The following is a 25,890-nucleotide window of genomic DNA, read 5'->3' as shown; positions in this document are numbered from 1 at the left end:
TGGCTTGTTTATGTTCTTTTAGGGGAATTTCTGAGTGGCATGTTTACTTTGTCTTCCATTGTCCAAACAAACACACTGGAAGTCGGTGCTGGATTATTTAGTTGAAACACAATCAGGTTGATTGTTTTTCTTGTGGCATTGATCTTATCAATGATAATTTTGTTGTTAATGTTTTTAATATTTTCTCTGGCCCCATTCCTCACAGAGATCTTGGCACAAAGTTGACATTGTCATACATCATTTACTTGTAGTTAGAATAGTGTTTACAGTAAGACATTATTGCTAGTCCACAGTAGTAACTGCTAAACTTTTACTGACACTTGGAATGATCATACATCTTGCTAAAATCATCATAACTGCCATAACTTACTACTTACTACGTTCATAAGCTGTAGGCCATTTCTGTAAACTTGGCGCAGTCCTGAAATGCTTTCCTGTCATTATATTTCTTGGTTTGCCTTGCCAGCTCCATACCCTTGTTCTGGATTTTGACCAAACTTGTAAACGTCTACGACCTGCACCATGTCTGGCTGTCTTCCCGTATCATGCTTACACACTGGGATGTAACTGGTAGTATCATGATGACACACTGGGATGTAACTGGTAGTATCATGACACACTGGTAGTAATGGTGCTGACACACTGGGATATAACTGGTAGTATCATGCTGACACACTGGGATGTAACTGGTAGTATCATGCTGACACACTGGGATGTAACTGGTAGTATCATGCTGACACACTGGGATGTAACTGGTAGTATCATGCTGACACACTGGGATGTAACTGGTAGTATCATGCTGACACACTGGGATGTAACTGGTAGTATCATGCTGACACACTGGGATGTAACTGGTAGTATCATGCTGACACACTGGGATGTAACTGGTAGTATCATGCTGACACACTGGGATGTAACTGGTAGTATCATGCTGACACACTGGGATGTAACTGGTAGTATCATGCTGACACACTGGGATGTAACTGGTAGTATCATGCTGACACACTGGGATGTAACTGGTAGTATCATGCTGACACACTGGGATGTAACTGGTAGTATCATGCTGACACACTGGGATGTAACTGGTAGTATCATGCTGACACACTGGGATGTAACTGGTAGTATCATGCTGACACACTGGGATGTAACTGGTAGTATCATGCTGACACACTGGGATGTAACTGGTAGTATCATGCTGACACACTGGGATGTAACTGGTAGTATCATCATGCTGACACACTGGGATGTAACTGGTAGTATCATGCTGACACACTGGGATGTAACTGGTAGTATCATGCTGACACACTGGGATGTAACTGGTAGTATCATGCTGACACACTGGGATGTAACTGGTAGTATCATGCTGACACACTGGGATGTAACTGGTAGTATCATGCTGACACACTGGGATGTAACTGGTAGACAGTTCAACAGTGTTAAACTGAACTTGTTTGTGCTCGAAAATTCCTTTTGCCCATGCAAGTCTCGGGTGAAGAGCTCCAGAAATACTTCATGTCATGGAGTTTCATTTGATGTTTCTAAAGAAAAATCAATTATCCACTAGTTTCAGGTTTTTGACAACCAAATCTGACAAGCAAGTGATACGTTCAGTTATGGTCTTAGAAAGGGTGACATTCTTTCAATCGATATTTAAAATTATTGAAACTTTAGGCCAGACCAGTTCATTTTTTGTTTTACAGATGAAAAATATGCATATGCAGCTATTGCTTTATTTGAAATCTTTTATTAAGATTAAGTTGAGATGAGCTTTTGACAAAAATAGAAGATGGGGAAGATTATGACCAAGATTATTCCTGTGAAGTTCTTCGTGGTTGGAGCTTGTTTTGTCTCTGCTCAAGCGGCCATTGTCAAGGTTATCGTACTGTGAACATGGTATGATCAGCTCTCCACAAGCGTATGGTAAGCATTATGTACTGTGAACACAGGATGAGGCGGCATCTGGTCAAGCGGCCATGGTCAAGTATGTTGAACTATGACCATAGTATGATCGGCTCTCCACTAACATGTGGCAGACAGCATTTGGTTAAGCGGCCATAGTAAGCTTATCGTTCTGTGAACACAGGATGATCAGCTCTCCACAAGTGTGTGGCAGACGGCATCTGGTCAAGCGGCCATGATCAAGTTAATTGAACTATGAACATGGTATGATCGGTTCTCCACAAACATGTGGCAGACTGCATCAGGTCAAGCGGCCATTGTCCACCCTATCGTACTATGAACTCAGAATGATTGCCTCTCCACAAAGTATAGCAGACAGCATCTGGTCAAGACGCCATAGTGAGGCTTCTCATACCATACAAGCAGGGTGATCGGCTCTCCACAGACGTGTGGCACACAGCACTGGTCAAGCGGCCATGTTCAGCCAGCATGATTAGTGCTGGTGGAACATGACGTGACTATAACTAGCCTGCCGTATGTTGTTTATCCAGGCATACTTGATGGGTCTGACTTAGCATGAATTACCCTACTCCACGTTGTTGACAAAAGTATTCATGTGTGGTAATGTTGTCCGTCAGAGTTCTCCTACATGACAATTAACAGATGTAGACCCACCAGATGTTCAGTGGGGACCAACTCAAAACCATAATGGGTTTTAATGGCTTTTTGATGGTCGAATTTCAGTGTTTCCTTGTGTAAATGTAGCTTTTATTTCATGTGTAATGTGATTGAACATGTTGAAATCACATTGAATGTTGTAATAACAGCTTCTCATTGGTCAGATTTTGCTGTGTCTTTATCCAAATTTCAACACATTTCATGCATGGGAAGGCCCATGGAGCCAGACTACAGTAAATGAATCTCACGCTCTGAACAAACAATATCTTCTTCATCCCAGGAGGATTCACCTCTTCTGAAGCTGCCACTTTACAGTAATGGCCGTTTGAACTGGTGTGTGGAATCGGATTATTTTTGTGATCTTCTCTGTCAGATCGAGGTCACAATCATGGGTTAAGTGTATGTTGCTTGCAATTCATTAACTAGCTTTACAATACAGAGTTTCATAGCTTGTGAAGATGTATGACCACTGGAAGAATACAAGGGCTATGCAGGTGGAACCATATGATAGGACAAGTTACCTCCCTTGCTGGGTAGCAGTTGTTTCCCTTTAGTCAAGGAGGCATATTTGCAATATACAATATAGTTATAGGAAACAGAATTTAGCATGAATAATGCAGGTATCAGAACTTTACGTGGTGATTATGACATAGTATTTGTTTCCAAGGTTAATGGTTGGTAATTTTACCAAAATGAAAATAACTTTGAGGCAGATTTCTGGCATTGGAGGTTAAAGTTTATTTTTATTCAAATTATTTTAAAAGTGCATGTTATTAACTGTATGAATCACATTTTATTGTTGGCCATGTTTTGCGTAAATATAGGCATTTGTTGTGCAAAATCACAATAATATCAGAAGTTAAACCACTATTTCATGACTGTTTAATACAAATGGCATATTTCATAAGATTCGAAGCTAAATCTTTGACATGTAAAATAAAATGGCCGATTTGACTAGATGTTTATGACAAGGCATCCTTATCACTGTCATGAATAATTCATTCTTATTACATAATTGGGCTTGAAATGGCGATGCAACTAATGTCAAAAAGCCATTTCATCACAGTTTCAGTAAATGATGTACTTAAATATCCCAATATTCACAGTCATGAGATGAATCTGTCGTTTGTTTGAGTCCAGTACTCTTAAGGTTGATCTGTGTATTAAGGGCTATTGATGTTTTGAATTGTCCCCTAACACACGTAAGTTAGCTTCTGGGGTAAGAAGTAAAGCGATATATACCACAGCCGACCGGCGCCGCAGAATAGATTAAACTAAGGGTATTAGGCTTTGTCACGCTACTAACATGATGGAATAACAATGTTAGGAAGCAGATACTAGCAGGAAGACATCCAGCTACAGGATGTGACAGAGCAGATACTGGTGGTAAGACAACTTGCTACAGGATGTGTCAGAGGATGGTGGTCGATTGTGTTATGTTGTCTGCTTCCAAGTATATGTAATGGAGAACTGTCCAGGAAATTGCTGGGTTTAGGGGATTTTTTTATCAGTGAATAAACTTGGCAGAATTTCTGCAAATGAAAGACTCATCAGCATTCAGGACAATATGACCATGGACTGAAACCTTTAATGGGCAAACAAATTAATTGAATAAATATGGACAGGAAAACATCTTTATTAGATTTCATACAAATTATCTTTAACAAGGGTTTGAGATAATATCAAGGTATTTTTAAAATTGAGCATTTTTTAACAGGCTGAACAAAATTTGACCATACTTCAGGCTTTCGGGAACAGCTGGCATCATTGGTATTGGTAGGGATTCATAAGCACATGCATGTTTAGTAAAAGTCAAACAGTCAGCTCTGCTTTTTGTACAGATTTTGTTTGATGATGGAAATGTTGTTTGTCATTAATAAATATTTCCAGATGGCTAGATTCTTGTGATTGTTATGAGGTTATTAATTCAATATGATCTTCCTGATCTCGAAAAGAAATTATTTTCCATTACACTTAATTGGCTCACTGTTTCAATCAGTGATCATGTGATCATGCATGGTAGACATGCCTGTAGACGTCATTTGAATGTAAACTGATTGTGTGAGCAAGTCACAGTATATTATTGGACTTAAGACTTGACGATGAGCAAATAGGCTGCAGAATCAAGATATATACTTCTTATACAAATGTTTCCATGTTGGAATCAATGAATAAAAGTTATGTTTTTTGGTTTTAATTGAAAATATTCATGAAAATGAGCATTCTAAAATGTCTCTGTCACTGACAACCCAAAAATGTTTGTACCAGAATAATAAAAAGGTTAATGGAATCGTTTCTGTGAGAATTGATGAAACAGTGCTGTGTTGCTAGTGACTGTAGCTCCTGCCACAGCTGGTTTTGCCTAATCATATCAGATTTTGTAAATTTTATTATTTTATAAATTACTCCCCTACCAAAATGAATCAATTTGGGAAAAATCCATAAACCATTCAAACACATATTGTCTTTCACCATGAATTTCACATTTACAAATTCTGGTCCACCATCTAGTCTTGGCTTTTGGGATCCTGTCAGAACATGGCTGTCTCATGGTGTCCCTAGAATAGATTCACATTGCTATGAGTGAGTTTAGTTTTATGCCGCACTCAGCAATATTCCAGCTATATGGCGGCGGTCTGTAAATAATCGAGTCTGGACCAGACAATCCAGTGATCAACAGCCTGAGCATCACATTGATATGATAATACATTCACAATGCTATAATGATAAATTCATAAATTCACATTGCTGTAATGATAAATTCACAACTGTCTGCAAAACTAGTTTTATGTGTGTTTGTAATTTTCTAATCTTTACATTCTGCTATATTTCGGAAATTGAGTCTGTGTTAAAGTGCTTGTTAACTGGTTAGCCTGTAGATATTACATGGTAATTCACTCCGACATTTCACTGTTGTTTCAGTACTACAATATTTCAACACTTCCATCCCACCATATGCACAGTCATGTTCATTGAAATGCACGATCTCGTTATAGTTGCAAATATTAAACGCTGTGAAATGTAGGAGGAATACTGGCCAATTATCGTCGCGCTAATTCCACTGAAAAAGTCAAATCCCCATTCTGATATCCTTTGATTTAAATATCCAGTGACAAAAAAGCTTGAAAGGACCTATTGATCCAGCTTCCTGAATCAAATTAAAGTCTTTTGTTAGTACCAGAAGTTCAAACCCGATCTTCAGAACCTAGCACAGACTTTCCCTCAAAATTTCAGCTTTGATACAGTGAGTTCATAATCATCTGAAAGATCATTTGAAGCAGTGTGTTCATCAAAGATGGCCCATACAGTTCCAGATACAAGTTGGTCGCGCACATCAAATTCATAATTTTCTCGTCACGCAAGCAGCCATAGTAGTGAGGAAATCAAGTTAACAGGGGCTAGGTCTGAAGTTTGATTACACCCTCATCCTTGTTTCTGTGCAGTGAGACTAATGTCCGTACTACATAATGCTATTACAGTCGCTGGCTGGTTATTAACTGTGGGTTTTGAGGGACTTTCGCGTTGATCAGTTGAGAAATCATCATCTCAGGCCAAAGGTTATTTCCAATAGTGTGAGTAATATTTGCATAGTGATGACATTGTTCAGATTGGATGACTCTGTGACCTTGATTTTTGTGTTTTTAATAGTTGGTGTTTATTTTATTACATGGTGATTTGTAAGGGAGGTTCAGCATCAGCTTTCAGTGTATCATCCTTGACGGTTTTGGTGGTCATGTACTGTTCATAACAGTCACCGGGACGGTGGAGTAGCCTAGTGGTTAAAGCGTTCGCTTCTCACGCCGATGATCCGGGTTCGCTTCCCCACATGGTTACAATGTGTGAGGCCCATTTCTGGGGTCCCATGCTGTGATATTGCTGGAATATTGCTAAAAGCAGGGTAAAACCAAACTCAGTCACTCAAAACAGCCACCATGTCAAGTTATGGTTTATGTGGTCTGTGTTAGAACTGGACAAACAACCCATGTTCCTCAAGAGAGGTGAGAAACAGGATCTGATGGTCAGACTCTCTGATTTGGTTGATGGTTGAGTCCAATGCTGCACTGATCAATGATCATAATGTCAATCAATGGGTTGTCTGGTTCAGACTTGATGTGTTTACAGACTGCCCTCATAGCTGGAACATTGCAGACCTCTCTGCAACATTGTACAACACTTTACAACATACAACAGCCGTAGAACAACGCTATCATGTAAATACTATTAAAATACAATACATTGCTCAACAGTATAGTCTGTTCAAACAGTGAGGCATGTACAACATTGTTACAGCACTGTACAACACTGTATGTTACTGTACAACACCATACAATACTGTGTGGGAACTGGCTGCAGGAATCTTTACAGCACTGTACAACACTGTATGTCACTGTACAACACCATACAATACTGTGTGGGAACTGGCTGCAGGAATCTTTACAGCACTGTACAACACTGTATGTCACTGTACAACACCATACAATACTGTGTGGGAACTGGCTGCAGGAATTTTTACAGCACTGTACAACCCTGTATGTCACTGTACAACACCATACAATACTGTGGGAACTGGCTACAGGAATCTTTACAGCACTGTACAACACTGTATGTCACTGTACAATACTATGTCACTGTATGTCACTGTACAACACCATACAACACTGTGGGGAACTGGCTACAGGAATCTTTACAGCACTGTACAACACCTGTATGTGGGAACTGGCTGCAGGAATCTTTACAGCACTGTACAACACTGTATGTCACTGCCACTGTACAACACTGTCACGCTGTACAAAGGAACTGGCCTACAGGAATCTTTACAGCACTGTACAACACTGTATGTGGGAACTGGCTGAACTGGCTACAGGAATCTTTACAGCACTGCGCACTGTACACTACACTGCGGGAAGTGGCTGCATCTTTACATGTCACGTTACACTGTACAACACTGTACTGTACAGGAACTGCTACAACACCCTTTACAGCACTGTACAACTGTATGTCACTGTACAACACACTGTACAACACTGTTATGTGTGGGAACTGCTGCACTGTACACTGTACAACCGCATGCAACAACAGTGTGTGGGAAACAGGAATCTACAGTACTCCTTACAGTGGAACTGGCATCTCCTTACTCATACTCATCTCCTGTACACCTGCCTCTGTATGTATTGATTGTGCTTCCACTGACCATCGTCATGTTGGAAGAACTATTCTCACCACAGTAAGTGGCTCACATGGTGGTGTACTATACTCCACCTTTAAATGTCACATCTCTCCTCTCCATCTTTGACCTGCCAGTATAGTATTTCCCTACAAAACACAGATATAGGTTGTGAAATCAACCCATAGTCTAAGTGCAGAAATGTCTATAATAATTAATGTATTTTTATCTCAACACAATCTGTTGTGTATGGCTGTTGATAAGCCGAATTAGAGGACCAGAAATAGCATTCTGTTGAAAGAGATCAGCTCATGTAAAGGTTACACTTTCATCAAACTTCTTTTCTGACATTATATCGTTATGTGAATGAATCATAGAAAAGGGCTTTGTCTGTAAAAGTGAAATTTTCTATTAATAGGTATAGTCCATTTGGCTCAAAAGCGGACCGATGAATTGCAATCTAACTCGAAAACTAATAAACATAAAATACTCAATGAAACGCTGATCATAATCGAAACATCACACCAACTCTGTGATTTATTTGCAGAATTTTTGTCCCCAAAATAAAAAAGTTGTTTAACAAACTATCATTAAAATATTGACACAGTTCACTGTTTGTTACGAGGGAGGAGTGCAGAGAAAGCGACAGCCAGGTGTTCACAGACAAAGTTTTTTATTCATTAACCTGTGCTGCGCCGTCTCCATCCGTTCTCGAACACCTGGCTGTCCCTTTCTCTGCACTCTTCCCTCGTAACAAATAGTGAACTGTGTCAATATTTTAATGATAGTTTGTTAAACAACTTTTTTATTTTGGGGACAAAAATTCTGCAAAAACCTCACAGAGTTGGTATGATGTTTTGATTATGATCCGCGTTTATTAAGTATTTTATGTTTATTAGTTTTCGAGTTAGATTACAATTCATCGGTCCGATTTTGAGCCAAACGGACTATAAGTGGATCGAGAGTCTGGCCGAGACAGTAAGGTTGGTGGTGTGTTGAGTTAGGTATCCATGCATCTCAGCACTAAAAACAGAGTCCGAACTTGTACATGCAACATGCATGTTGCATTGTAAGTGCAATAATTTTGTACATTAAACCCCACCAATATATATGCAGTAATCTTGAAATCAACATTAAACCGCACTTTAGATCACCAATGTATGTGTAGCAATCTTGAACACCAAGTTAAACCCCACTTCCCATTTCACCTCACCTCACCTGAGACTGAAATACCTGGGTGGTGGGGTAGCCTAGTGGTTCAAGCATTTGCTCATCATGCTGGAGACCTGGGTTCGATTCCCCACATGGGTACAATGTGTCAAGCCCATTTCTGGTGTCCCCGGCTGTAATACTGCTGGAATATTGCTAAAAGTGGCACAAAACCATACTCACTCACTCACTCTCTCACTTACTGAAATACCGAGCTGGCATTTAAACCCATTAATGTCCTTTAATGAAGGTTGATACAGTTTTTCTGAAAGAAGATAAATATGTCTGGCATCTTAAGTGTCCTCTCTGGGACTGTCACCTGTCTGTTGCTGCAGACATTCACTGGCATGGAATCTTCAACCAAACCGTGCGTTTTCGTCTTGCTTGACAAGCGTGTGGGTAACTTGAAGTAAGTTCTTGGTGTTTATTGATCTTCACTGTTTTGTTTTGGAGGTTTCAACAACCAATGAAATCTTCATATGATAAAGTCTGGTAGTCTCATTTTGGTTTGGACACCTACTTTGTTTTATACTTCTGTGTCTGGGATTTTGTGTTATTCAGTCTGGGAATCAGCTAACATAGAATTCTTTGTTACACTTCCAAAAACAATTTTATAGCTTTAATGTTCTTTTTTTCTTTTTTTTTATGTAGAGACATGTATATGATTTGGTCTTCAGCAACCCATGTTTGTTATAAGAGGTGATTAAGGGGAAACAAGTGGTCAAGCTCGCTGATTTGGTTGACACGTCATCATATCCCAACTGTGTAGATCGATGCTCATGATGCCAGTCACTAGATTGTCTGGTCTATCTACATGCTGCCATCATAGAGCTGGAATATAGCTGAAAACAGAATGAGTGAGTGAGTTAAGTTTCATGCCACTTTTAGCAGTATTCCAGAAAGGGACTTTACACATTGTAACCCACATGGGGAATTTAATCCAGTTCCTCGGCATGAGGAGCGAAAGTTTTAACCACTAGGCTTCCCCACCCCCCTAAAACAGAATGAAACAACTGACAAACAGACTTTGCTGCTGTTTAAATGTTATCTATACTTTGTTCAAAGTTACACTTTTGTGAGTCTGCCAATTCTAAACATTTCAGGTACAGTGGTATGAATTGTACTACATCTTTGTCCTACATGTTCAATGGAATCACTTTGTCATATTTCTTGAGATAAAAGAAGACATACACAAACTCATAAATATTGTTTACTCTCAGTACTTTGAAGACCACTCAGATGCCATGATTCTTGACGCTATAAAGTAACCAAAAAACCCTGAATTCCTCAAGAGAAACATCTCTTTGTCATATTGGTCATCAACTCATATGTTCAAGGGAATAAGATGTTATTCTCATGTTATGACCCAAATAAATTGAACATCCCACTCTCTTGCTTTCATGAATATATTTGACCTTTGAACAAAGGAAAATGAATTTCTGCAATCCTTTGATCCTTGGACTATTCTAGCTCCATTACTGAATATCATATTCCGGTTCCAAATGCATCACATCAGCAGCATCCACAACCTAATAAACTAATGCCCCCATTGTTTCCAGGATGGGCATCGATGGACGTCATTACTTGATACAGTACCCATCAGGGAGGGTTTTTTATCCGTTGGACATTTTGGTGTCGTAATGAGCTCCAGTGATAGGCCATTTCTGCCATGCAATAAAACTCGATTATCATGCGCCACAAGTGTTAAAATCTCTAGGAGCTTCTCTCATCACTTTCTACAGCCCCGGGGAATTTGGAAAGTTTTTGGCCGAAATGTTGAATAACCTGCTTCGTCATTTAAGCATGATGCATTAAATTGTTGTTGTTGTTGCATGCGATGCAATTTGTGTCGCTTTCTTTTTAGCTTAAAATTGTGCCGGATGTAATGAATTTGAACCATTCTTCTTATTAAATTGTATTCTGTCGATATCTTGTGTGTGGAAAGTCATAATGTTTGTTTGATGTAACACCCCACTGATCAATATTCCAGCTGTGTGTTTGTGGTATGTAAATTTTCAAATCTGGACCAGACAGTCCAGTGATTGACGTTACAAGTACTGACACCATGCACTTGTGATACAATGATATACAGGGAACAAATTCAGCGGCCCTGACAGATCCTCAAACGACAAGTATGGGTTGGTGAAGACCAACTGAATCAAATGTTCCCAAATCCTTAACAAACTAACTCTAAGGGCCTGTTGTAATATGCTAATAGTGGGATACATGATAAACTGTTTCATGGCCATGAATTCGGGGAGGGAATCTTGAACATTTCTTGACTTATGTGCCAGAAAGTCATCTTCAACCATGCTGCACAAAATGTAGAGCATCAACAGAATATGACTTTACTTACTTTGTTATTTGAGCAAGACATATTTAACAGATCCAGTATCAATACACCATGAAATGGAACATCGACACATTTTTCTATAGGATCTGGAAGTCCTACAGGAAGTAACGATACATATCTGAATATCCCTACACAGTGTTGAGTGATATATGTGAAAAGTCAGAAGGACAGAAGTACTACAAGCGAGACTTGCCCGCAGGCAGTGTGTATCTCCCGATCAGCACCGTCATGGCTGTAGCAAGTGTTGCAGCCTGGGTTGAGACCGAGCAAGAGCCAGGTGGATCTTACAGCTCAGTTCAGCGCTGCTCAGGGGGTTGTTCTCCAATTTAGAAACGTGATGGTGCTTTAATGTAAAAAACAGCAGTCGAGAATTAGATTATTTATGGTCAGTTTGCCAATTGATCTATTTAAGGGAGGCATTTCTTGGTCTATTGTGATATATTTAACCCATGTTGCACTGGTTTGATAGCAGGGTGAGAAATGGATTTTTGAAATTGTAGTTTTGTGTTCGTGTTAAGTTCAACGTTGTTGAACCTTGGCGTACTTATACGTTTTCTGCGCGGGTTTATTGTATTTTCTGTCGCGTAGTATGTGTTTATCTCACCTCTGTTTCTATTTGTTGGATTTATTTCACTTTCTGTATGTGGTTTTTGTAACAATTTACCAGAAGGATCAATAACCCGTGACAGTTATTCTTCTTCATATGGACTTTCATGTGAGAGAAATAAGAGTCGAAGTTCTGCCCATGCTTTGATGTTTTAGCTACATTGAACAGAACGTGCACATTATCGGTTGTCTATGTGAGGCAGATGCACATTATCGGTTGTCTATGTGAGGCAGATGCACATTATCGGTTGTCTATGTATGTCTTGACTGTGATAGCCCCAAAGTTGAAGGTTCGATTCCTGACACTGGCATAATGTGTGAGCCTATCATTTGGTGACCTTGGTCATATATATAATTTTGCTCCAGGGACCTTAAAATCGTACTCACTTTTGACATTTTCCATTGTTCTGAAACCTGTGATTATGGTTCAGATTCCCTTTTGCTTGAATCACTTGTTTGGTTTTCAAGCACCACACCCTCCTTATTGAAAAACCTTCATCACTTTAGACTTTCCTGACATGTATGGCTGACAGTGGAGATACGGCTCACATGGATGGGGAACCAAACTCTCTCACTCTTGTCATGTCATGGTGACTGTGTTAAGGCATGTCAATGTCAAGAAGAGCACAGGTGCAGAGTTGTCACGATCAGCTGATTTTCAGCACTGTACCCAGGTTAATGCAAATGTCTACCGCCTGGATCACTTAGCTTACCTTCCACTCCAGGTTGTTTGGTAGCCCGGTGGTTAAAGAGTTTGCCTTTTATGCTAAAGACCTTGGTTTGATTCCCCACATAGTTACTCCAGATTTCTACCACCTGAATCACTTAGCTTACCTTCCACTCCAGTATGGTGGGGTAGCCCAGTGGTTAAGAGTTTGCCTTTTATGCCAAAGACCCTGGTTCGATTCCCCACAAACTACCACCTGAGTCACTTGGTTCACCTTCCACTCTGGGGTGGTGGAGTAGCTCAGTGGTTAAAGTGTTTGCTTGTCATGCAAGACCTGGGTTCAGTTCCCTACATGGGTATATTGTATAAAGCCAGAATCTGTGCCCACCTGCTATGATATTACTGACAGTGGTGACAAACCACATTCAGTATTTCATCTCTTGAATGATATGATTGAAATACTGTGAAGAGCTAAAAGTTTGGTCTGAATTAGTCAAGATATCGAGGGGTCATCTGGCCAAAACTCCCTTGAATAACTGCCGCAACTGTAACGCTTTCACTTGTCAGTTGAAGATGATGATGAATTCCACAAATATAACATTTTAGAACCGTGATAAATCACTTCTTCGGTTAAAATTTCATTTTTCATTTGTTCAGATTGTCTTGAATCTCAAGTTTCTGTGAGAGCAAGCTGATCATTGTGCTGAAATCTATAAAACTGACATTGAGCCCTGTGAAATTTCCAAAAACTTTGTAAAAAAATGTAATGATTCATTTAATAAGGGGTAATAATTCTTAAAATACCTCCCATTTCAAGAGATGGCTTTGATAAGTGAGATAATACAAAATGTATTGATCTTTCAACAATCCACGTTCCTCGCAAAGCAAATTTGCTAAAGTCTCAAATCATTCCTTGAGAACCTAAGCTTTCTAGAGGCCAGATTTTTGGCACAGTGTTTTATCATGAGCTGAAAAATACCCCCTGAATTTGATTAATTAGCATTGGGAAGACTCAGAAGGAAGTGTCTTACAGAAGACATCAAAGCTAGGCAGTGTGACTCAAAGGACGGAAAGGGTGACACGTTTCCTTCATCAACTATATTGAAAGACGAGAAAGTTGTCTATAGTGCCCTTGAGTAGAGAGTGGAGACATCTGAGCTGTTGTTCCGACGGCCATCTTTTTGAGCCCTCTTCCAAAGTAAACACAGTGATAGGGTCAGAGAAGGTCAAGGTCATAGGTTTCAAGATGGCCCCCAGCATGAATTGCTTTCATATCCCATTAGATTTGGTAAAAAAACATTGACAGAATTTTTTGTGTAGATATGCTGGAGCTTTGATGTTTTGAGATTTTATGTTTAAGAGGAATTTTTTATGTATCTGATTTTGGTTTAATGATCTGAATGGGAAAGAAGGCAAGTGTGACTGAAGTATGTGGTTTTTGATAAGCTGGTTAGTTTTCTAGACAGCAATCAGTCAGATGCAGTGGCCATACTTGTTTCAGTGGCTAGAGGTCAGACAGTGACCTCCAGTGGATCTGTGCCTCTACACTACAGTCAGTAGCTCACATGATAGACCCTCATTTGAGCTCCAGTGATAGGCCATTTCTGCCACATTTCAGGTCAAAACAGGCATAAACAATTACAGTGGACTCGATCAATTTGAGCTATAGGGTTCGTGGGGAAGAGAATTATATGGATGTCAAATTCTTTATTGTGAGGAACACTACATTTCGTAGTATGTCTTAACTCCTCCTGCTGATGAAGGACTAAGTACATACTTGGAAACATTGTGTTCCTCGCAGTAAAGGTATGAAATACGACATTGAAACCAGTTTATTTGTCACAAAGTAGCAAACACACAAACTTTCTGAGTCCCAATTTCTTACTCCATAAGTTTTGTTTTGAACAATCAATGTATTGTCTCTGTGTCACCCGACCCGTGAAGATCCGGAGGTAGAATAGGTCTTCAGCAACCCAGTCAGAACAGGCATTTAGTCAACTGTAGCTTGACATCTGGTACTGACCAGTCAACTACAGAAATGAATAGTTCTAGCCTTAGTGGGTCTGACCCCGTTAAGATCCAGGGTAGAATAGGTCTTCAGCAACCCATGCTTGCCACAAAAGGCGACTATGCTTGTCGTAAGAGGCGACTAACAGGATCGGGTGGTCAGGCTCGCTGACTTGGTTGACACATGTCATCGGTTCCCAATTGAGCAGATCGATGTTCATGCTGTTGATGACTGGATTGTCTGGTCCAGACTCGATTATTTACAGGCCGTCGCCATGAAGCTGGAATATTGCTGAGTGTAGCGTAAAACTAAACTCAGACGCCGCCACGCACGCTGGAATATTGCTGAGTGTGGCGTAACACTACACTCACTCACTCACTCACTCACTCACTCACTCACTCACTCACTCACTCACTCACTCACTCACTCACTCACTCACTCACTCACTCACTCACTCACTCACTCACTCACTCACTCACTCACTCACTCACTCACTCACTCACTCACTCACTCACTTTGTCACCCAAAGATGCAAAACAACTGAAAACAAAGATCTGCACCCAACTGCTGGTTTTCATGTAATGTGAGATGACAGGCATGTTCTTGCCCCATTATATTTCCACCGTAAAACCTTCCAGCATGTTCCATACTTACATGAATGAATCGATGCTGTTCTATAACATTCCAGATTACTTTGGACTCATATAGCATCTGAATGCAGTAATGTCCACACCACTACTTGTGTTAGATAATACTTTGCTGACTATTGTTCATTTCTGTATTGCTGAAAAAATGTTAGTAACCTCATCTGAAGCTTTACAGAAACGATGTAAAATAATCAGAACATTATTTAGCAACAAATAACACTGCCATATAACAATAGCTTGTCTCAAAACGTGTTCATTTCATGTTCAAATACTAAACATGTCTTGGAATCTTTTAAAATCAGCCATTTTAACACATTTGAACCGAAATCTGGAATGTTATTCTAAGTTGCTTCAGGATTTGTTTAGAATTGTGCAGATCATGTAGTCAAATATTGTCTCATATGACACAGGGCCAACATTTTGGTGCATCCAAATGATTCCCCATTGAAAGTGTGTCAGATATTTTTAACCTCCTTTATTTCCAAGCATGGCCTACTTGACAACAAGCCTGATCAGGTTCTATTCACAGGTTCATGAATTATCGGAACTGAGAAATAGACTTCTTGAAAATAACCATTCTGCTTTCCTAATTATTGAATTGTTCCTTTTGAAAAAAAACTCCCATTTTCCTGTTTTGAGATGGAAGGTGAGGGTGTCTGTTCACGGAAACTGCCGTGAAGAGGGAAGGTAGCTGTCACCACCAGCGGGACAAGTACTCTTCGCAAAATTCCCCGTCGTTTAATTTGCTTGTACATTGCCGCAACGCAGATGGGGCCGGTTGATGCAGTCGCACTTGTTTAGAAAGGCTGTGCTGGGGTACTTTTATCTAGTCATTATCGCAAACCAGTTAAAGCACTTGAAAGACTGTCCTTGAAACTGATAGCAAAGCATATCGAACAATTCTACTAATATTCTGTGTGATTTTATGTTTGTACACTCCTGAAGAGTGAGATTTTCTTTTTCACTTGGGTTTCCATCGTCTGATTTGGAAGGGACTATTCTTAGATCAGCTACAATAAATAAGTGAACTGCAGACGAAGACAAAACAGTAATACTAGGGAATGTGCACAGTAGCATGTCACTGTGAGTACTATCCTACAGCTTTCCACACAACTGTCTTTGATGATGGTGAAAATATGAACACCTGTCTTTGCTGAAAAAAACGTTGCATTATTTTCAGTACAGTTTAAAGTTATCATATGGAGAATTGTAAGCAGGCTTTTTTGTAAGTGGCTATAAGAAATATTTGGGTAATGTGTTAACCCCTAGTAAGGACCCCAGAATTAAGGCCACTACTTATTCTCAGAATATCCGCAATAGATCTGCCCTCATGATCTTTTATTTCTTGATAGGTTAACCCACAGGAATGAACCCTCAGAATTGAGGTCTCTACTAATTTCTCAGAATGTTCACAGTGTATTTGCACCTAAGATCTGAATTTCTGTATATCATAAATAATTGAAAGTATTTGTAGTTTAGGATTTCCTGTGGGAAATAGTGTACAGTAATGATCTGTGAGGAACTCTGATATGTTGATAGGCCATAGGAAATAGGTTCAGGGTACTGAAGACGAGACACCATTTCTTGGAATGAAGATGTAAAGAGTGATGCACTGCTCCGAAGATGACCAAGAACACCTAATTCTTTCATATATCCCGGGGGCGGTGGGGTAGCCTAGTGGTTAAAGTGTTGGCTCGTCACGCCGAAGACCCGGGTTCGATTCCCCACATGGGCACAATGTGTTAAGCCCATTTCTGGTGTCCCCCGCCATTATATTGCTGGAATATTGCTAAAAGCGGCATAAAACTAAACTCAGTCAGTCAGTCATATATCCAGTCAATCTATAATGGTGTTATTGTTTTTTTTGCATTAAATTTTATACTTATATTTATGTAAAATGATCATTCTAAGCCTGAGTACAATATGAAAGAATCTGCTGTTCTTGAACTTGTTTTAAAAGGTATGTCCTCGTATTTGATAGATTAATGTAGATTCAGTTTTATTCAACATTCTAATAAATTTACATGTATATTTTTATGCCAAAATGAAGCATTTATTTAAATAAGATTTTCTATTATAAAGAATGCTGGTCTATATTTGTGGTGTAACATATGGTTTGGTAGCAGCTGTCCCATAAGTGTAGTACATGTCAGAGGGGGTGGTGGGGTAGCCTAGTGGTTAAAGCGTTTGCTCATTACACTGAAGGCCCGGGTTCGATTCCCCACATGGGTACAATGTGTGAAGCCCATGTCTGGTGTCCCTTGCCGTGATATTGCTGGAATATTGCTAAAAGCAGCGTAAAACTAAACTGTCTCACTTACTGTAATTGTCCCAGAGAAAAGGAACCATCCTTGGAAGTGTGCTGTGTGAGATATTTGTGGAGGCTTATGACCATGATGTCAAGCTGAAGACTTGGGTTCGATTCCCCACATGGGTACAATGTGTGAAACCCATTTCTGGTGTCCCCTGCTGTGATATTGCTAGAATGTTGCTAAAGGCATCATAAACTCAACTCACTCACTCTTATTCAGCTAGGATCCACAAAACCCTGAGTCCCGATGGATGGGAAGGCTGCAGCATCATGGTGGCATTGCTTTGTGGGGCCCTCCCTGCGTCTTGCTGGAGGGCATTTTGAATCAATAACTTTTCAGGGTTCTCTCAAGTTGTCTTATGTTTGAAGTAGTAGGATATGAATGTTTTCACTCCATTGATTATATGAGTAATACTTAACCATGATTGAATTGTTACATATGGTCGAGGTTTGCCTGTAACCATTTTGGTTAAATGATCACAAATAATGGCATTCAACAAGTACATGTTTATTTTGCCTCATGTTCTGGAATGATGCTCATTTGACATGACCACCATGCAAGAGATTTGGTGCACAGGCCTTGAATCAAGATTATTTAATTGTGTATATATAGAATATAAAAAGTTGTAGACTATTGTGAAAGAGTGATTGTCCTTATGCAGTCAAGAACATACAAGCCATTTCTTGCCCACATTTAGAAAATTGAGTGAGTTTGGGAAAAGCAAGCAATTGGGTAATAGATTAAGGAATGAACCGGGACTTAGAGGTGTTTCTGATATCAACGTGTGTGTATGTGTGTGTATGTCTCTCTCCTCTCTCCTTTCTCTCTCCTCTCTCTCTACCTCTCTCGTCCGTGAGAAACCCTCTCCTACAATGTGTGAACCTCTCTCTCTAAAAGCGGTGTAAAACCTCTCTCTCCTCAACCTCTACCTCTAACATCTACCTGAGCCTCTCCTGGCCTCACATCTCAACATGATGAGCCCTCCTGGCCTCACATCTCAACATCATACAGGCAATAATACTCACAACATTTAAAACACTTGATTAAGTTTTGAGACGCAGTAGCCTAATGCCTTCTGGTTTTCAAAGGACCTGTGAAACACCTATTGGTCTAGTTGTCAACTGCACCGTTTAACATGTATTATACCCACACCTGAAAGTCGAGTCTCGTAAAGTCTGGGTACATGTGCGAGGATCTGACTTGAAAGCGTCGGTGATGACGCTGAGTGGCATATCATGGAAAGGTCTATTATCGGCCTTCAGAGGCAAATCATATTCTTCAAAGCAAAACCTTTGTGTTATCAGTTCTGTTGTTTGAAATAAATAATTTGATGGATGAGATATGTTACAGCTTCATCATTCTATTTTAGGGAGTTTTACATTGCTGTATCTCTGGAGATTTTCTGCGACTTGGTTAAAGTCTTTGTTTGAATGGTGATGCAACTTCTTTGTACAGCATTCACTGCCACGATTGCAACTACCCTGATCTCTCGAAAAGTTGATAGCAGATGTAATTAAAATAGACATATAGGACTAAATATATCTGGCCTTGTGTCTCCGAGGACTGTACAACCCCACCATGTGTAGTGGACTAAATTAACAGTGACCTCAAGGTCATCCAGAACTGAACAGAGGTCGCCAGCTCAATGAAAGTGTAAACGCAGCAGGTCACTAGCAATTGGATTGGACTTCATGGGAATACCAGCATCTTTGATTATTTGACATAATAATCACTCAATGTTTAACGTAGTGTGATTTAAAAGGTGCATATCTAAGGTTAACCTTAAGAAAGCAAATCAAATGGAATGGTTGGAGGCAAGATTTTGAAAGCTGTATGACAAACTCTTTTTTTTCTTTTTTGGAAGGTAGGTTTACCTCAAAATGAATCAATTTTGTGTTTACATCATGAGTAACACATAAATTATTAATCAACACAAAAACATCAACTGCATTACCTCAGCAGTTGCACAAGCGTTTGGGAAAACATTATAAAAATGGAATAAGTGGTTAGGAAAACATGATGTTTGTAATGGAATAAGTGGTTACTGGGAAAACATGATGTTTGTAATGGAATAAGCAAACTTGAAAATTGGGTTCACTACATTACTACAGTGGTTGAACAAATGTTCAGGAAAACATGGAAGTGGAATAAGTGGTTATGAAAACATAGTCTTTGCAATGGAATAAGTGGTTTGGAAAATATGATGGCAGAGACTATGATGCAACACATGAATGATAAATGATTCTCTCCCACTGATCCGTCCTGGTGTGTACATGTCTGTGTGTCCCTCGTGAAAGTTTGATGATCTGGAACGGGTCCAATTCTGTCTAGAGAGAATCAGGCGACAATAATGTCTCAAATGTATATACCCAGTCTTTCAACATCACGAAACCGAGAAAATTGTCTCTTTATCGGAAGATCTACAGGAGCCCTCTCGTCACAGGCTCATCAACACTTCTGCATCGCCACCTATGTCACAAACAAGTGTCGCAGTCAATCGTAATCATTTGATCACCCAAACTGAGATCCCAATGTTGCGCCGATGCTTTATAATTTAATATAAAGCACATCTAGACCTGTTGTCATTTTAAATAATACATCAACCTAGTCTCCCGAGAAGATGGAACACTTGTCGTCAGTAACCTAATATATTACTTGTATCACAACCAGCTCGATGTTAAAGCATTACTGTTTCCCCAAAACACAAACATTACACGCTTCAGACTCCAAAATGCTTTCACTGATCGAAACCTTCACACCTGTATCTCTGCCAGGGAGCGGTGCCGGAGACCGGTGCCAGAGATGACCTGTTAAAACTTTTGGATTCAACAATACTGAGAAACTTTCCTTGCAGCTGTATATTTTGATTAGATAATTGTTCTCCTTGAATGAGGTTTTGCATTAGTCAGCATTTAGAAAATGTCGGATGTTAGAAGCATTGACAAACGTGGTATTCTGTCGCTGACGTTGATGTGCTTTCACGGAGAATGGGAATCGGGAGTGGAACACTTGGTCTCGGATATAGTAAGGTTCATCCGCTCTTGCTCGATCCTGTACGTGCCAGCACTTCCTTTTCCTCGTTTAATCTCCATGCACCTTAAAATTATGTTATCACTATTTATCCTAGATTCTGATTGCACTCAAACGCTATCTTCATTTCAACATTTAAGTTTTTAAAAATTTGTCATTGAACTTTTTGTCTCCAAAACTGTAAATATATGTTATCAAAATATTTGAAGGCAACAGCACAGAATATGAGCCTTTTAAAAACTATTTTTTCACTAAATCCTCCGGTGTATTGCTTTTTTAAATTTAGAGTATTTGATTAATGTCATTGGGTTATCTTTCAAAGCTAAGAAGCTGATGTCATCTCCTAGCGTTTTAATGTCATCATTCTTATCTTACATTAGACATTGATTACGATTAATTGCTCTCAGTGCCATATTTGCAAAAGGAACTGTCTCTGTTTGACTTGTGTTTCCATTTGGACAAAAAGGAAATTAATTTTTGTAGCTGAACAAGTCTTTTCCCTATGATTGGATATTGATCATATAATAGGTATTTAATTTACTGTCTCATCCAGGCCAGTGTTTGACTGAAGTAAATCATATTTCAAATAAGTTAATTTTCTCTGCTGGGAATAGTCATTGCTGAAAAGTGCGAGATCTGTCTGGGGAAAAATGGCTGTCTTTGATGTCCAAAATAGCTCAGCCGTTTCAATTATAGGAATTTGCAGCTTTTATATTCAGCTATCATTTGATGCTTGGTAGATGGTCTAAGTCTAGCACAGGAGACAGACTGGCTGTATCCACCTTCCAGGCATTCAGTGGTAATATAAGTGTGGACCCTGTAACTTGTCGCCTGCCAGATAGTATGTGGTATATCTCCAAGATGTTTTTTCAATGAAATTGCATCACAATGGTTTGTGATGTCATCGGTTACCATGTCATCACAATGAAATGACATCAGAAGTCTGTCTGAAATGGTTAGCTGTCTTTTTGCAATAAGACATTGGCTATGATATTTCACAATTAGAGCAGTTTGGAATAAAGAGGGCTATACCAATATATCATATCAAATATCAACTCATCATTAAAAGTTGAAAAATCTTCAGCAGTCTTCAAATTTTTAAACTTTTACTGATTTTACTTGTTATTCTAGATATCAAAAGACATTCAGGTAAGAATCATTGGTCAAGTCCTGTGGGTTGGAATCTCTGTTAAATCCGAGAATGTGTTTTGGTTGGTCAGCAGAAACCCATGAAGGTTTTACCAAATAGGTACAGATTATGAGACCTGCGTCATTTCATACTTTTAAAACAATTCAGCATAATATGCCATGATAAAATGGGAATAATGTTCAAAGCATAATTAAACCCAACTCACTCTGCGGGGTTGTTGTTTTTTCAAGGAACATTTATTCATTGATCTTAGTTGACACAGGAGCGGTGAGGTAGCCTAATGTTAAAGCGTTTTTCGGTTCGAATCCCCACAAGCCCATTTCTGGTGTCACCTACCTTGATGTTGCTGGAGTATTGCTAAAAGCGGCGAAACCAAACTAGTCAGTCAGTCAGTTGACACACATGTGTTTTTCACTCAGATAACTCTTTTCAATCGGCACCTACAAAAGTGTAGTGTTTTCTGTTCCTAGACAGATGATTTAATAGAACAAGTTATAGCGAGTACTTATGGTTGTCATAACAACTGAGTACATGCATCCCTTAAGCATGCACTAGTTCCTGGATATGTGCGCTATATAAATATCCAATAATAATAATAACTGGCTGAAGCAAGTACAGGGGATGACTGTGTCAGATTGGACTCATTGTTCATTCTATCAACCATTAGGAGGTCTGAATAGATTCTACAGGTAAAAAAGTCGGAATACTTGCATGAGGCACACGCCATGGTTACTCAAGGATATACTTAATTCTGGATGTACAATACAATACGATGAACTTAGTGTCCTGATTCAGGAAACATGCAAATGAAGTCACATGACCATGTTTGCATTAACTGCTTTCAGTATCTTCTAGACATCGATGTGATTACTTCTTGCTGCCAAACCTAGTTCACAGAAATTCTTGAGAATACTTTAACTAAATCACATCAGTGTTGTATTCCTGCAAATTGCATTGTCATCATAATGTTATAAAGTTCACCTCAAATTCCCTTTACCTGTGACTATAGATAATAAGTTTTGGTAAGAAGAGTATTTGCTTCCCTTGCCTTGAGTGTGTGAACTCTGTTTCCCGATGTGCGACTGTGTATGTGAAAAAACATGGATGCCAAATATTTGGCACTATATCCTGTATGTGATTGTTCAGTCCTGTTTTGTATTCATACACAGTTTCTCAAGTTGAATTAAATTTGCATATGTATTATGCTAAAGGTTAGTAATCTCTATTCATTCCCTGAAGGGGGCACATTTTAGCCTAGCACCTGAAGTGCTGATGTCACATTACAGAATTATGTCCCTTTGGTATGCTAGGATCTGCCATCTTTTGTTCCCATCCTAGTATCACAAGTGTGATCCTTGGTTATGTAGCACCATACCAGTCATGGATCTTGACATTGGTGGTTTCCAAACCTGTAGTTGTCCTCACAAACATACAAACACACATTGAAAAGAATATACTACTCATCATTTGATGAGCTGTTTCATACTGTTACAAACTTAAAACTGCAGTTTGAGGGAATGTTATGTTAATGACTTACGCTAGTTAGTTCGATATGATGTATTAATGTGCAACTGCAGTCATGAGGAAATGACATTAAGACAAAATATGTTGATTTGGTGCGATTTTAGGGTATATGCAAAACATAACTGCTATCGTGTATGTCATATGCTATTTACATTACAACTTAAGATATATATAGTATGTGACAGACACATGTGTCGTAATCTCCATGTAATGCTGGTGAAAATGAGTCTGTTTCAAGGTAATATTGAATGCTATTTGTATAACAACTTCTCCCAGCCATCAGTCATGGTTAGTCCCTGTCTGGACAGTAAGGATATCCTTATCAAAACTTGGGCAGTATACTATTCAAAGACCCATGAAGGTCCAGGTTGATTGGTCTTGCATGTCATAAAAGGAGGCTTGCTGATTTAGTTGAAGTATGTCATCGTATCCCAGTTGTGTAGATCGATGCCCATGATGTCAGTCACTGGATTGTCTGGCCCAGATATGATTAGTTACAGGTCGCTGTCATACAGCTGGATTATTGCGGAGTGTTTTGTTAAACAACAAACAAACGATTCATGGAGGCAGTAAATCTCAACTCGCTTATACACACAAACACCCACACAAAACACCCACTCAACATAACTGATCACATTTGTTCGTGGTAGCCTTATTCCTGGTCAGGATGGTTTCAGCGAGGTATTATTTTATCACAAAATAGATGACAACTCATTGAAAGCATTACATCAGTTTCAAAGATGCAGCCTTATTTTCAGTTGTTTGATTTGAAATGTGTGTGTTCAACTTCAGTGTTTGCAATCTATTTATATCTGTTCATTATTGTTTCAGCCTGAGGGATCGGAAGCAGCAGATTCGGAATTTGTAAGTACAAATATATTTTTCCATAAATTTTGTCTTTTAATGTTCAGAATACGCAAGAGTGTAGATATGTCTTCAGTTCCTCAGGTTGTGAAGTGAGGACTGGTTTCTCAGTGATCGTGAAGGGAATGATCTACGTAGAAGCAGTTTCCTGTGCTGGGAATTCGGGAAAGGATGAATAATCTGGTTAGAACCGGCCACATCTGCCTATGGTGAGAGGAAAGTGGATCAGGTGTTCAGGCTTGATGACCTCGTTGATTCTCTATCACATACCTGGACATCATGTGTTAGGATATTCAGAATATCAATCATCAGATTGTCTGGTTCAGATTTGATTATTTACAGATTGCCAAAGTACATCTGAAATGTTGAGGGGTTTTCAGGAACTCGTCTTTGGTACTTGTTGGTCCCTTTTGGTGCAACAAGGACTGGTTGGCTTGGAGTCTGTATAATATGTCTGAGTTGGGTATTCATGCTTAACTGTGGCATGGTATTTCAGTGGGCTAGCACTATTAAACCAGCTTAAGTCTGGGCTAGTGCAAGCAGTCACACATTCTTAAGTGCGACATTAAACCCCATTTCACCTCACCTCGCTATCTCACTCTTCCACTCAACCACTCACTCACTCACTGATGAAACTATTGTAAGTCTTTGTCTGTTATAATGTACGCCCTTATACATTGTTCATTTACAAATATAGGTAATTTGCCATCATATAGTTTTACTCAACTGGAATAATTCCATCACTGTTATCTCTTGTTTTCACCTGTGGAACTTTTGTTCTTGAAGTACATGTGAATACGTGTTTTTCACAACATACCAGTTGACCTCTGATCAAAATATGGAATAAAAATTACAAAATACAATAGATGCACTTAAAGTACATTAATTGTTTAACATTTCTTACAACATTAATCAAGAAGACTCCCTATTGCCAGAACCATCACTGGAAACAAAAAAAACAACCAATTCCAACTGGTTTCTTTATGGGAACAGCTCCTCCAGCGTTTTGCCCTTTTGGGAGAAAATTGCTGAAATCACATGACCACCGTTTGAAAGAAGAAAAAATTGACAAAAAGCGATATGCCCAATGTGTTCTTTCAAAACAAGATCAATCATCTTGGAGGTTTAAGTTGTTTTTTCTGCAGGATCCCCGAGTTGGCAGCGCTGGGCAGGTAGTGGTTGGTGGCTATTCTCAGCCCTTGTTCATTACTGCCCCCTACTGGTCTGTGACCTTGCTGCCAATTGTGCCGGAAACTCACAGTTGGGGGGAAAATGTGAAATTTTAATAGAAGTGATCTGTTTGGGTACGAAGTTTTTGACATGTTTAATGCCTTGAACAAAATATAAATGGAGCATGAAAATATTGATGTTTTCATAAAGATTGCGGTGGCTCTTAAATAAAAAGGTACATGAAATGTCAATGATCTTGTCTTGTTGGAACCTAGCTTGAGGTGTCGTTTGAAATAATGAAATTGCTGCTTTTCAGAAAATTGTTTGAATTTTGAATCATTAGTACCTATGGAGACACCAGGTGAAGGAAGTCCTCAGCAACCCACGCTTGTAAGAGAATCCAACGGGATCTGGTTGTCAACTTCGTAACTTCATTCGTGTCGTCATATCTCTGTTAGGTTGATCGATGAGTGATCAACCCAGTATTGCAGAGAATGACTTTAAGCAACATATACACATACACTAGTTGACATTGTAGATGATAAAGAATAAGGACTATTTTTATGTTTGGACATAGATTCTAATGTCATTGTCAAGCAAGTGTCACTA

The 25,890-nt window shown here is 39.3% G+C and overlaps 1 protein-coding gene across 13 annotated transcripts in view; it reads left to right on the top strand.

Moving 5' to 3' along the window:
- Positions 1-25,890, top strand: part of LOC124273272 (disks large homolog 2-like) — a 343,312-nt gene that overhangs the window by 167,529 nt on the left and 149,893 nt on the right. For all 13 annotated transcript variants that reach the window (XM_046708499.1, XM_046708504.1, XM_046708503.1 and 10 more), the window contains one exon: positions 24,079-24,111. In XM_046708499.1, coding sequence (XP_046564455.1) covers positions 24,079-24,111 — 33 coding nt within the window. The remainder of the gene's footprint in view (positions 1-24,078; positions 24,112-25,890) is intronic.

The sequence above is a fragment of the Haliotis rubra genome, unplaced genomic scaffold (genome assembly GCF_003918875.1).
Source record: "Haliotis rubra isolate DU_JTF1 unplaced genomic scaffold, ASM391887v1 Scf179, whole genome shotgun sequence".
NCBI lineage: Eukaryota > Metazoa > Mollusca > Gastropoda > Lepetellida > Haliotidae > Haliotis > Haliotis rubra.
This window is presented reverse-complemented; position numbering and strand designations above follow the sequence as displayed.